At 56.3% G+C, this 13,955-nt stretch overlaps 1 protein-coding gene across 1 annotated transcript in view; it reads left to right on the top strand.

The window, feature by feature from the left end:
- The window catches only part of PLXNA2 (plexin A2), a 137,342-nt gene that overhangs the window by 40,829 nt on the left and 82,558 nt on the right, over positions 1-13,955 (top strand). Inside the window, exon 4 of the mRNA XM_058819577.1 lies at positions 7,758-7,892. Coding sequence (XP_058675560.1) covers positions 7,758-7,892 — 135 coding nt within the window. The remainder of the gene's footprint in view (positions 1-7,757; positions 7,893-13,955) is intronic.

Here is a 13,955-nt window from a genome sequence, read left to right as displayed (position 1 = left end):
CATTTCTGCATGCCCAGGGATGCTGAACAGCCCCAAACACGGAGCCAGGCCCTGCTGGGGCTTTGCCAGAGCCCAGGCAGGCAGCAGGGCCAGGGGAGAGCTGCAGGCAGCCCTGGGGCACTGCCAGCCTGCCCAGGGCTCTCTGTCCTCACACGACCTCCAGACCCAGCCCTTTGTGAGGCTGTGCCCCTGTTGCCAGCCAGAAAATGCCCATGGCCAGCTGCAGCTCTGCCCCACTTCACAGCCAGAAAATGCCCATGGCCAGCTGCAGCTCTGCCCCTGTTCCCAACCAGAAAATGCCCATGGCCAGCTGCAGCTCTGCCCCTGTTCCCAACCAGAAAATGCCCATGGCCAGCTGCAGCTCTGCCCCTGTTGCCAGCCAGAAAATGCCCATGGCCAGCTGCAGCTCTGCCCCTGTTGCCAGCCAGAAAATGCCCATGGCCAGCTGCAGCTCTGCCCCTGTTCCCAACCAGAAAATGCCCATGGCCAGCTGCAGCTCTGCCCCTGTTGCCAGCCAGAAAATGCCCATGGCCAGCTGCAGCTCTGCCCCTGTTGCCAACCAGAAAATGCCCATGGCCAGCTGCAGCTCTGCCCAAATTCACAGCCAGAAAATGCCCATGGCCAGCTGCAGCTCTGCTCCTGCTGGGCAGGAGGGCCTGGGGGGTGGGAGACACTCATCTCCCTCATCTCCCTCATTTCCCTCATTTCCCGGGAGCTGAGCTGAGCTGAGCTCGGTAATTCTCTCACATCCTCTGCCCCAGCAAGGTTAGATCTGATCAGTAACACATGACTGGCTCTGCATGCACAAGTGGAACCAAAAATATGCACGGCCCCCTTGTTCACCTGCTGGCTCCTGCCTGACCCAGAGCAGCACAGAACCACCAGGCAGGGTTTATCCACAGCTTCATAAACCCCACAGACAATAAAACATGGATTCTCTTATTTCCTTCTGGGCTTTGGCCCTCGGCAGCTCCGAGTCTGGCTCGTGTTCCAGCATCCCCGGGAGGTGCTGGGCAGGAAATCGAAGCCATTTCAAACATATTACTTACATGATGTTTTCAAAGAGGAAAGAGAATAATATTTCCTGAGGAACTCTGCGGCTCCCACCTGATCAGCTGGAAGCCGTGGCTTTGGAGAAACAGGGTTTTTTGTGTGGCAATTTTTGACAGTCATTTAGTTTTTCCCTCCTTGGGGAGAATCACGATGCACTGAAGCTCGTTTAGAGCAAACTCCACATTAGACAGTCTTGTCTAAGTGGCTTTTGATGCCATTTTACATGGCCACTCAAGGTCAGCAAAGCAAAGCAAGCAGGACCAATCCCTTCAGCTGTGAAATGCAGAGCTGGAGGAGGATGTTCCCGGGGAGAGAGAGCCTGGCACGGAGCTGTGCAGGATTATTCAGCTGGAAGGGCACAGGTGAGCTGTGGACACACAACACAGATGCAGGGCTATTTTGGGGGCTTTGGGCAGGAGCTGCAAATGGTTTGTGACAGGCAGATACCCGGTGCCTGCCTCGGCCTGAATAACGCCAGAACAACACCAGCTGTGGGCTTGCTCTGGTGCTTGCTGTCCCTTACAGGGCTCAGACTCAGCACTCAGCCCTGCTCTCCTGTTTCTCACTCCCCAAATGCCTCTCACAGCTCCCTCCATCCCTGAGCGTGTCCTGCAAGCACAGCCAGGCAGTTTTGGGTTTCTGTGCTGCCTCTTGTGTCCCTTTGGGTCCCTCTAACACCGAGCCCAGCTCTGGCTCAGGGCAAAGGGCAGAGAGTGGGAAAAGGCAGGGAATGACCCTGCCCTGGGTTTGTGGCACCCACAGGGCTCAGGGGCAGCCTGGGCTGTGCCCACCCAGTGCAGCAGGACGGGCAGAGCCTTCCTGGGGGCACAGAATGGGAAGGAGCTTCCCTCAGGATGGGAGGGAGAGCTGGGCCTCCAGGAGAAGACAATGCTGCTGATTTAAAGCACCATCCAAAGCAATCCAGCCTCGCCAGCCCAAATTTCAATCTAATGAATCCATCCCCGGAAGAATACTACTTAATTAATTAGCAGCTCATTTGCATGAGGTGGCATGTTATTAAAGTTGTGCTGCTGCAAGTAGGGCTGTGACAAGGTGTGAGCTGACAGCTTTTCAAATAAAAAGTCTTTTCAAGGAATGATCTCCTGAACTGGCAGCTTTGTTCTGAACGAGCCTCTCGTGCAGTAATAAATTAAAGACGTGGGGCTGCTGATTAGGCTCTGCATGGTGCCTGTGTGCCACCCTCCCCGCCCCATCCAGAGCAGCTCTGCACGAGGGTGGGAGAGCCTGGAGGAGGAAGGAACCTCTCCAGTGGCAATTTCTCACAGAGGTTTGTCCTGTCAGGGTGTCTGAGCTGCTGCTTCACCCCAACAATTGGCTCCTTTCCCCTCCAGAACCCTGCAGAAAGGCAGCAGGGGATCCTTCTCCTCATCTCTTTCCTCGTGGGAGAGGAATAAATGTTTGTGGAATGTCTTCTCCTGGCAGATCCAGCCTTGTGGGTGCCCCCACACAGACAGTGAGGCTGGGGGTCCCTGCCCACCCTACCTGCCCACCCTGCTCCCCTCTCCCACCCCCTGGAATGCCAAGGAACAAACCCAGCCCCAGCTGCTCAGCCAGGGGAGTCAGAGATCCTGCAGGCAGGAACTGTCTGAGCCAAGGGCAATTTTAAATTCCCAATTTAATCCATTGGAAAGGTGGGCTCCAGGTGAGAGGGGACCTGTGTGGCTCTCCTGGGGAGCTGGGGCAGTGCTGGGATGATCCCACCGTGCCTGAAATGCAGCCTTTGTTCAGACTTTGTGCAGCCTTTCTCCCCAGGGCTTTGCAAGGGCAGCCCCAGCAGTGATGAGTGAGAGTATTTAATGTTCACTTGGGCGGTGTGTGCTTGGAGGGGATGGATTTGCTCTCAGGAGCTGCTTTGCTCCCAGCCTGACAGCGCCATGGGCTCCTGCAGGGACCCATCCATGGAGGCTGTGGGGCCAAGACAAAGGTGATGCCCACGGTGACAGAGCCATTCCCTCCCAATCAGGGAGAAACGCATAAAGAAAATGTGGCAGGAGAGAAAGAGCCTGGCAGAGAGGGAGCCCGCAGGTAATGAAGTTAATTGGATATGCTGATTGGAATGGAATGCGCATGTAAGGTTTGTCATTAGCTTTCTCAGGGACACGTCTGCGATTTAAAGGAAAGGCACCCAATGGGGTTCCTGTTGCACTTGAATTCTGAGGGGAGAATTCCCACGTGGAGCCCAGTCCCATCCTGCTGCTCCTGCCTGCAGGGAAGGCTGGATTGTGGACATGGGGAGGGATCCTGCAGGGGCCTGGAAACTTTTTGGGTAATAATTTGCACTTTCAGTTGTGGATTCTCCCGTCCTGGAGGTTGCTGTGGGGGTCTGAGGATGCAGGACCAGGAGAATCATGCAGGGCCAGATTTCACTCCACTGCCATTCCAAAAATCAGCAAGTTCAGGCAGTGCCTGCTGCTCCTGGGCCTGGGAATCCTCTCAGGAGCCCCTCCAGTGCCTCCCTGGTGTTTCCACATGGAAACCAGAGTGCTTTGGGACCCATGAGGCGCTTTCAGAGGTGGGGAGGAGTCAATGGTGGCCCTGATGCAGGACCCAGGCTGGGCAATCAGCCCCTCATGCAGGACTTATTCAGCTGTTTTCTCTGGCACCGGGAATTCCACCCTGAGTCAGCCTGCTGGAAACACCCCTAATGCAAACAGACAGGTAATTTAATCACGGAAAGTTCCTGCAAAGAGATTCGATGTCTCCTAATGGGAGCCTGCTGGGGGGAATGCAGAGCTATCCCAGCACCGGCACTGCCCGGGCACAGCACCTGAGGGGAACTTTCCTGCACGAGGTGTGCTGGAGCTTCATGTCAGATTAGATCCGTGAGTGGCTCCTACACGCTGCCACAATGTGGTATTTGGCTAATCTCTGCTGATAAAGCCCAGCTTAGCCTGCAGCTGCATTGTGGGGGTATTAGAGAACTCAGTGTGAGCTCTGCAGGGCTGCAGCTCCTGCACCCAGCACATCCTGCTCCTCCACCGGGCTGCCCTGCGAGCTGGGATGAGTTTGGATTTGCAGATTATGTCATTAGGCACCTCTCAGCAGAGATTTGTAAACACCAGCAGGAGGGACGGGCTGGATGTGGCCCGGGCAGCTCTTCGGGTCCCTGTCTGAGTGTGACAGCCTGTGGAGTGTCCTCCTGGGCTCTGCTGTTCCTCTGATCCCTGTTTCCAGCTCCTGAGGTGCCTCTCCCACCCCTGTGCTCCCCTCTCCCCCAGGGCTGTGCTAGACGAGCCCTGGACTGGGGAAGAGCCCTGGATTTGGGTGAGCCCTGGGTTGGGGAAGAGCCCTGGGTTGGGGAAGAGCCCTGGATTTGGGAAGAGCCCTGGGTTGGGGAAGAGCCCTGGGTTGGGGAAGAGCCCTGGATTTGGGTGAGCCCTGGGTTGGGGAAGAGCCCTGGGTTGGGGAAGAGCCCTGGATTTGGGAAGAGCCCTGGGTTGGGGAAGAGCCCTGGGTTGGGGGTGAGCCCTGGGTTGGGGGTGAGCCCTGGGTTGGGGAAGAGCCCTGGGTTGGGGGGTGAGCCCTGGGTTGGGGGTGAGCCCTGGGTTGGGGGGTGAGCCCTAGGTTGGGGAAGAGCCCTGGATTTGGGAAGAGCCCTGGATTTGGGAAGAGCCCTGGGTTGGGGGTGAGCCCTAGATTGGGGGTGAGCCCTGGGTTGGGGGGTGAGCCCTGGGTTGGGGGGTGAGCCCTGGGTTGGGGAAGAGCCCTGGGTTGGGGAAGAGCCCTGGGTTGGGGGGTGAGCCCTGGGTTGGGGGTGAGCCCTAGACTGGGGGTGAGCCCTGGGTTGGGCGTGAGCCCTGGGTTGGGGGGTGAGCCCTGCATTGGGGGTGAGCTCTGCATTGCGGGTGAGCCCTCGATTTGGGGAAGAGCCCTGGATTGGATTTGGGATGAGCCCGCAGGTGCAGGGCCGGTCCCACCCTGCGCTCCAGGGACAGTTCAGGAGCTGTGGCACGGCACCCACACGTGAGGCAGAGGGATGATTTCCCTCCCCAAACGTCAACGAGAGGCTTCCTGCTGTGGGAGATGATCCCTTTCTTCCTCCCCGGCCGCGGGAATCATCGCTCTCCTCTCTGACATCATCATTTGTTGCCATGGAAACCGAGCCCTGAGCAGGAGATGCAGTGGAGCATCCTGGTGTCACTGGGTGCCCTCGGCCTGGGCTGTGCCCAGGGGGCTCTGGGGGCTCCGGGGCTCCAACACCCACCCAGGGAGGGGCTCTGCTGTCCCCCTGTCCCGTGCCCTGGGCACAGAATCCCCGAGAGCCCCAGGGCTGCTCCCTGGCCATTGTGGGGGCAGGAGGGCACAGGCAGTGCCGCCACCCCGTGCTGTGCCCCAAAACTCACCCATGCCAGGCACCAAACCCATCCCAGGCTCCCGTTCCAGGCACAGCTCCGAGCCCTCAGCCGGGCTGGAGGGGCACTCAGCGCCGCCTCCAGCCCCGAGCTGCAATTCCCAGTTGGAATTGGTCTGCACCAGCCTTGTCCAGTGGTATCTCTCTTTATTAGCCCTGTCTGACCTCATTACTAGAAAGAAGCTCAATTTAACGAGCTGCTGGTGCCCTGAGGGAGCTCTGGAAAACAGTTGTTTTTCACAAAGGCTGCTGATCCTTCATGTCCGGGCTCCCACTCCTGTCTGGCCATTAATCAGTCCTTTGTACGGTGCTGGCTGTGGAGCCCTGGCAGCCCCGCGTTCCTGCTCTTTATTTCTGGGTGATTTCTGTCCCTCTGTCCCCGCTGCAGCGCGGGTGACTCAGGTGGCAGCACCCAGTAAGGCACTGGGCCCATACTGGTGTGGCTCTGATCTGATTCCTGGTATTTCACTGGGGCTGTGACGATCCTAATTCTCACAGGTGGAATTAAAGCAGGGTTTGACCTTCTGCCTTTTGGGGGATTTTGCTTTCTCTGACCTTCGGCCTTTTGGGGGATTTTGCTTTCTGAAAATTCAGGGCTTTCGAGGCAGGCTGGGGCTGGCAGCTTAATCCTGCCAGGGGCTCCTGTGCCTGGCTGTGGGTGTTCCGCAGAGCACTCACATTCCCACCTGATGTTCCTCTATAGCACTGAACGCTCGGGAGGCGAAGGGGGAAAGAGAGAAATGCAGGAAACGAATGTGTTTGTGTGTATCCAACATGTCTGTGCATGGCAGGAGGCACCGGGGCCCTTTCCAAGGGGAGGATTTATTCGGAGAGGGTGCAGGGGAGCAGCTCTGCTCTCCTGGTATTCCCAGCTGGGGTGGCTCATTTCTCAGCTAAATCAAAGATTTTTAACAGCCTGCTGTCTTAGCTCCCAGGGACAGAAAACAGAGCCAGCCCTTTCTGTGCCAGTCCTGCCTGTTCTGTAGGTTTGGCCTTGGGGTTTTCCTGCCTGTTGCTCCGTTATGCAGGAATACACTCCAAAGCAGGGAATTTCGGGGCGGCAGGTGGCATCTCTGGGATAAGGGGTTTGCCTAGGGCCGCGTTCCCTCTCCTGGAGGGGCAGCAGGGGCATCCTGGAAATTCCCGACAATTCCCGACAATTCCCGGCAATTCGTGGCAATTCCCGGCAATTCCCGGTACATCCTTGGCGCATCCCGGAACATTCCCAGCACATCCCCGGCACATCCCAGCAATTCCCGGCTCATTCCTGGGACATTCCCGACAATTCCCAGCAATTCCCAGCGCATTCCCGGTAATTGCCGGCACATTCCCGACACATCCCGGCTCATCCCCGGCAATTCCCGACACATTCCCGGGACATCCCGGCAATTCCCGGTACATCCTTGGAACATCCCCGGCTCATTCCCGGCAATTCCCGGTACATCCCCGGCCCATCCCCGGCCCATCCCCGCTGTCGCTGCCGGCCCGCGGCTCCCCCAGCCCCGTTGCCATCCCGCGGCTCCCCAAACGCGCAGATCCTGGTGGGAAAGGCAATGCCAAGAGTTTGTTTCTCCCGCTGCCCTCCCCGCGAACAGCCCCCGAGGCCATCAATTATTAACTCGGGCAAGAGAAGGCGGCGTTTCCTCCGCAGCAGCGGCTGCTGGCAGGGATGGGGCTTGTCACAGCCCGGGCAGGTTTTCCTGCGGGAGCAGGGCGGTGTTTGGGAGGGATGGAGGGATGCTTGGAGCGTGTGGTGCTGTGCCAGAGCTCTGCTCGCTCAGCACGACGGGCTGGGCTGGCCTTGCCTGGCTGAACCCTCCAGGCAGGAAAGTGGCAGCAGCATCTCCGGGTTTTAAGCAGGGATGATGGTCCAGGAGGATTTCGTGGCAGGAAGAGGTGGTGGAGATTATCCAAGTGTCATTCTATAGGTGTCTGGAGAATTAAAATATACCTCTGCAGTAGCTTGGCTTTGCTGTTGGCTGTAGAGTTTTGTGGTCTCCTTTCAGGTTTATTTTAGAGAGAATCTTAAAAGTTTACAGTTTTCCTTCCCCCTGGATGGTCAATCATGGCTCACTGGAGGTCTCTGTGCTCGCCTTGCAACCACAAAACTCTCTCATTATTTCTCCTGGAGTGAAGAAATCACACTGGCTGCAGTGGGGACAGAACCTTCATTTCAGCTCCTGCTCCCACCCTGCTCTGTCTGCAGTTCGGAGCTGAGATTTTTGGATTCATTCCTTTCCCTACCTTGCTCCCCTCCTCCCTCACCCCAAAACAAGGGCAGGATTTGTCAGCTGTGAGTGCCCCTGACCTGTGTGTGTGTTTTGCCCCGCAGATCCGGGCGGATGGGCCGCCCCAGGGCGGGATCCAGTACGAGGTGGTGCCGGTGTTCAAGGACGGCAGCCCGGTGCTGCGGGACATGGCCTTCTCCGTGGACCACAAGTACCTGTACGTCATGTCAGAGCGCCAGGTGAGTGCCTGCTGCCCTGCCCGGGGCACCCCTGCTCCTCCCCTCAGCACTGTGCTCTGCAGATCAGCCCCGAGGTGCTGCGGGGGGATAAGGGCTCGGAGGGCCAGGAGCAGCTCGGGGCTTTGTGCCCCTGAGCAGAGATTGGCATCAGTGCTTGGGGGAGAGCTGAACCTGCTTGTTCCTGGCTGGACGGGATGGGAACTGAGCCGGTTTGGGGCTCTGAGCTGTTCCAGCCTCGGTCATGAACCACAGGGGTTCCTTGGTTATAAAGTTATTTGGAAACAGGGCAGAAATGTTTGAGGAGAGGGCAAAGTCTTCTCCCCACTGAAAAACTCGAGGGAGTGAACCCCTGAGGCTGAGGAAGGCATTTTGTGCTTGTTGGAAACTCTCATGGACAGACACTTGCATGAGCAGCCACAAATTTCAGATCCCATCCAGCTCAGGCTGGATAATGAGATCTGTGCAAACTTTGCAATTGAATTATTTTATTCAAATGTTAATGCTTGGTCACTGTGCAGGAGCCACGTGCTGCCCGTGCTCCCAGCAGGGAGGAAAGGACCCAGCGTGGATCTCAAACAGTTGAGGAAGTGTTTTCATTAGGAGCAAAGTCCAGGGGGAATGCCTCTAACTCATCTTTTATGAGGCAAGAGCGTCTTAATATTCATCAAAGCACTAATTTGCTTAATTGTGAAACAAAAAGATGTGAAGAGAATTAGCAAATAATAGAATATTCCTGGAACGTTAATTCCATTTCCAGCCACGGCTCTGCCTTGGGGAGGCTCCAGGAGCTGGGGGCTGCTGCCTCTCATTCCTTGCAGGCTTTGCCACAGGATTTGCCTGTTGCCCTTGCAGCAATGCGTGCTCTGGGTCCCAAAATGCAGCAGCCCATGCATATGGATCTGTCAGCTCCCGTGGTGACCCCAGTGCCCCCATCCTGCAGTGTGATAGGTCAGCAAAGTGCAGCCAAGGAGATATTGTTCCCTGGTTCTCTATAAAGGAGGCTGATGATTGAAAAGGGGTCAGAACTGAGAGGAGGAGGGAGGTCCAGCAGCCCCGGAGGGCTGAGGCTGTAAATGGTGAGAGGAGCCCTCAGAAGGACTGAGAATACACAGCAAAAAACGGCGTCTGAGGGCTGGAAATGGAGAACAAACCGAGATTTGCCACAGCAGAATGCCACAGAGAGCAGCTGCTCCTGGCAGGGCTGTGCTGCAGTTAACGTGGGGGGAGGATTGCCCAGAGCTGGGGTTTGATATCTGAGACAGAACCAGGCCAGGGCTGCGTCCACACACAGCCCTGGAGAATGGCTGGGGTTGTGAATTCACCTGGGAAAGGTGCTGGGGGTTGTGGATTCACCTGGGGAAGGTGCTGGGGTTGTGAATTCACCTGGGGAAGGTGCTGGGGTTGTGAATTCACCTGGGGAAGGTGCTGGGGTTGTGAACTCACCTGGGAAAGGTGCTGGGGGTTGTGGATTCACCTGGGGAAGGTGCTGGGGTTGTGAACTCACCTGGGGAAGGTGCTGGGGTTTGTGAATTCACCTGGGGAAGGTGCTGGCGTTGTGGATTCACCTGGGGAAGGTTTTGGGCGTTGTGAATTCACCTGAGGAAGGTGTTGAGGGTTTGTGGAATTTATATGGGGAAGGTTTTGAGGGTTATGGAATTTATCTGGGGAAGGTGCTGGGGTTTGTGGAATTTACCTGGGGAAGGTGCTCCCCAACAGCTGCTGGCACCTCCTGAGCCCCTCTGGACATGGGGACAGCCCTGGGATGGGGTCTGGGACAGCCCATGGGCAGCTCCCAGGCCTGGGGCTGTGGGAATGGAGCTGTGCAACTGTGGGGCTGTGGAGATGGAGTTGTGAGGATGGAGATGTGGGGATGGAGCTGTGGGGCTCTGGAGATGGGACTGTGAGGATGGAGCTCTGGGGATGGATGGAGCTGTGGGGCAGTGGGGATGGGGTTGTGGGGATGGGGCTGTAGAAATGGAGCTGTGGGGCAGTGGGGATGGGGTTGTGAGGATGGAGCTGTGGGGATGGGGTTGTGAGGATGGAGCTGTGAGGATGGAGCTGTGAGGATGGGACTGTGGGGATGGGGTTGTGAGGATGGAGCTGTGGGGATGGGGCTGTGGGGCAGTGGGGATGGGGTTGTGAGGATGGAGCTGTGGGGATGGGACTGTGGGGATGGGGCTGTAGAAATGGAGCTGTGGAGATGCTTCCCACAAAGGATGGAGGGAGCTCCTCGGCACGGAGCCCAGCTCCCTTCTGTGCAGGCAGCAGGCAGGAGCAGCTCAGTGCAGAACTGCAGGGAAAAGAGCCTCTCCCTGCTCAGCTCTGGAGCTGTGGCTGCAGGCACAGCCCTTCCCCATCCCCTGGCTCCTGTCCCAGCCCTGTCTGTGCTTTGCTCCAGTTTTTTCCTCCCTCTTTTTTCAAGCTCTCCCTGAGCCTTTCATGTCTCGCTGCCAACTCCTTCCAAAGCAGAATATTTGACATTTGATTTCACTCCCACAAAGCACAGAAGCAACAGTTGCACAGCCCGATCCGGGGGAGAGAGGAATAAAGAAACTTTGCTTCCAGGCACTCGGGGGCTCTTGAACCACTCGGTTTAAGGGTGGTTATTAGGAGCTCTTTCAGGTTCCCTTCTCACAGCACCTGCTTTCAAACACTCACAGGGGAAAGGAGAAGTGGCTCTGACACTATTTAAAGCAGGAATTCATTGCTCAGTGTTGGTGGAGCAAACAAAGCCCATTTCTGCACACAGGCTGGGCAAGGCTGGGGAGAGCTGGATGGGGATGGAGATGATGGAAATGATGGAGATGGAAATGATGGAGATGGAGATGATGGGGATGATGGGGATGATGGAGATGGTGGAGATGGGTAGCATTGCAGGAGCTTTGTGAGGTTCCAGGGTGGGAATAGCACTGGCTCTGGCAGGTGCTGGCAGAGCTAATCACCCCAAAATCCCAATTTTTATTCACCGTGGGTTCTGTGGTGGGGGAACCATCACAGCCACAGTGAGGGGACCATGGCTCTTCTCAACCACTGCCCAGGACGAGCTGCTTAATTTTTCACAGACAATTTCAATTAACAGTTTCTACCAGGCAAAAACCCCAAACAAACAAACAAACAAACAAACAAAAAGGTATTGACATGGAATTAGTTTCCGCTTCACTGATGAGACATGAGGTGCACCTGGGGCTGATCAAACAGCAGGTGAGGAGTTAATGGCAATGTTTGACAACTGTGGGGCCACCAACGCCCCCTGATTTAAAAATCCCCATTTTGTCACAGAGTCTGTCACAGAGCCCTCACCAACAACCCCTGCACGTGCAGAAAATCTCTTGCAGAGGGAAGGGCTGAGGCTCCCACAAGTGCTGCTGGTGCTGGGCAGAAGTGGCTCTGTACTTCAGCCCAGCAGCATCGATTGTCTGGCTGTCAGTTGGGTTTCCTCAGTGTGTGCAAGCTCCAGCCCCATCAATCCTGTGGGATGGGGGTGCTCTGGTGGCCCCAGGGCTGCAGGAACCCCCTCTGCTCCCCCAGGCAGGGCTGTGGGCATTGTGTAAGCATCAGCAAAGCCAGGGCCAAAGATTTTCACAGCTCTGACAGAAAGAGGAATTTGATTATTTTTAAGGCAGGAGTGAGAGGAGCTCAATCAAACCCAGGGCAGGGATTGCTGGCTCCAAAAGATTTCAGCACCTAATCAAGGGCTGCAGACGTGGAATTTAAACCAGCAGGATGGAAATGGTGGCTGGGAGGAAGTTCCTGTGTTAGGGGTGAGGAAAACATCCCAGGAGGGCCCTCTCCACCCCAGCCTGGGCATCAGGGCTCCTGGCAGGTGGGAGCTGCAGGGGCAGAGGAGCTGGTGCTGAGCAGGCTCTCCCTCTGCCCTCACTGCCTCCTCCCTGCACAAAAACAACTGTGAATTTTCCGTTCCTTATTTCCCAGCTCGTGATGCCTCAGCTCTGGTGCTCCTCAGGTGAACCCCCAGGTGAGGTGCTGGGGGAAGAGCAGCACCTTCCTCAGCAGGCAGTGCCCAGGGTGCTGTAGGTGCAGAATTCACTTTGCAGAGCCGTCCTCCACAATCCCTGCAGCCTCCATGGGCTCAGGAGCTGCTCCAGGCACAGGGGAGGATTTCCCTGCTCTGAGGGGTGGAACAGAGCAGCCTCCTCCTCTGGGAGCCTCAGCACTCCCCAGGCAGAGATGAGAGCCCAGAACCACCCCGTGAACACCAACAAACACAGCAGAGCCCTGAGGGAGCCCCTGCTGCTCCAGGCAGCGCTGGATGCGCCCTCTGCGGCTTTGGAGGGCACAGGTTTGTGTTCTTTGATGGAACCACACAACGGTTTGGGTTGGGAGGGTTCAGATCTCGTCTCATCCTGCCCCAGGTTGCTCCCAGCCCTGTCCAAACTGGCTTTGAACTCTGCAGGGATGGGGCAGCCACATCTCCTCCTCCTTTATTCCCAACCTGTTGCTTTTCCACCGACTGAACTCCCCTTCCACATCCATCACTGTGTCTTTAGGTAAAGAAATTGTCTTTTAGCCTGCTCTGGGAGCAGTGAAATATTTGCTTTGCAAGTGCCCCTGTGCCAGGAGCTGCAGCTCTCCAGGGATAATTTGTTGTGCATTCCTCTGCCCTGTAACCCCCAGAGGCTTCAGTCCTGTGCAAACTGCTTTGCTTTGGGATGAATTTTCTGGATGCTGAGGGAGGGGGAGGCAGAGAGGAGCTGCCCAGATGATTTAGGAGAGATTGGATTGGAGTGAGGGCTGAGAAAAACAGGGGAGCCCATCAGTCCTGGAGCCTGAGCAGGGCTGTAAATACCGATGGTGTCCTGAGGAGAACTGAGAAAACATGATAAAAAATGCACGAGGCGTGGATAAAAGGGTCTGCAGTCATCAGGAGGGGAAAAAAAATGAACTGATTAAATTTTTAACTACATTATCTGCTAGTTGAACAGCCAGTTAGCTGGACATAATCTCAGCAAACTTGGAGCACAGGGAGAAGGGCTCAGCTGGATCCCACCAGAGGTGCCCAAAATCCTTTCTGCCCTGAGAGTCCCTGCACCTGCTCATGGGCTGGGACAGAGAGGAGCTGGATGGGCACAGGAGCCCCTGGAGAGGAAGAATTGTGTGTGCACAGCTCCTCCTCCATCCTCCCAAATTTCCCGACCTCAATTAGGAATAATTAAGAAATCCCGCTAAAAGCTTGTCTGCTCTCATCGACAATACCTGGCTGCCAGGGAGGATGTGTTAATTACCATGATTGCCCAAAAAGCCGAGCCCGGGCAGGTGGGGCCCTGCTGGGCTCCTGCTGCCAGCACATTTGTCAGCCCTGCTGGGGCTCACCTGGCCCAGAGCTCCCCCAGCCCCAGGGATGTCTGTCCAGACCCAAAATAAACGCAGACAGCTCCTGTGAGGTGAGGAATCCTTGGAGAATGAACTTTGCTGGAAGAAGGGCTGGGGGAGGCGTTGGTGTGAGCAGGGGTCAGTGGATTTGTTTTTCCTGCATGAGTTATGTCTCAGGCATTGCCCGTGTGGTTGTTCCTTTCAAGCGCTGCCTGCCTTTGCCTGCAGTTTGTTTGTTTTGCTTTGGTTTTTTCTTTGTATTAGGGCTGTTTCTTCCCCTGCCAGTCACAGCCACAGGGTTCCCACGTGTTTGCTTCGGAATTTGCTTCCCTTTCCAATTCCTCCCCTTCCACAGAGCCATTGTTTCATTTCCATTCCAGCCACCACAGTCCTGAGGTATTTCTAGAATTTCCCTTACGGGTGCAGAGCCTCAGCTCCCCAGGGCTGCAGGGTCTGCAAAGGAGCTCTGATGTCCCTCCAGATCTGGTGCCACCATCCCTGCCCCATGCTGAGGGAAGCTGAGCCCGTGGACTCCCAGGATTTTTTGGGTTGGAAAGGACCTTAAAGCTCCGCTGGAAGCAGGCAGGGATACCTCCCAGTCCAGCTCTGTGGGTGATGCTGGTTTTCAAGGCTGGGTTTGGAATGCTGCAGGATTTCCTGTCTGGATGGACAGACAGACAGACCCAGGTCCTCCTTACCAGCGCTAAAAGGAGAGAGCTGTGTTCCCAGAGG

Source organism: Ammospiza caudacuta, chromosome 24 (genome assembly GCF_027887145.1).
Source record: "Ammospiza caudacuta isolate bAmmCau1 chromosome 24, bAmmCau1.pri, whole genome shotgun sequence".
Taxonomy (NCBI): domain Eukaryota; kingdom Metazoa; phylum Chordata; class Aves; order Passeriformes; family Passerellidae; genus Ammospiza; species Ammospiza caudacuta.
Note: the sequence above shows the minus strand (reverse complement) of the source record. Positions and strands in the feature narration are given on the sequence as shown.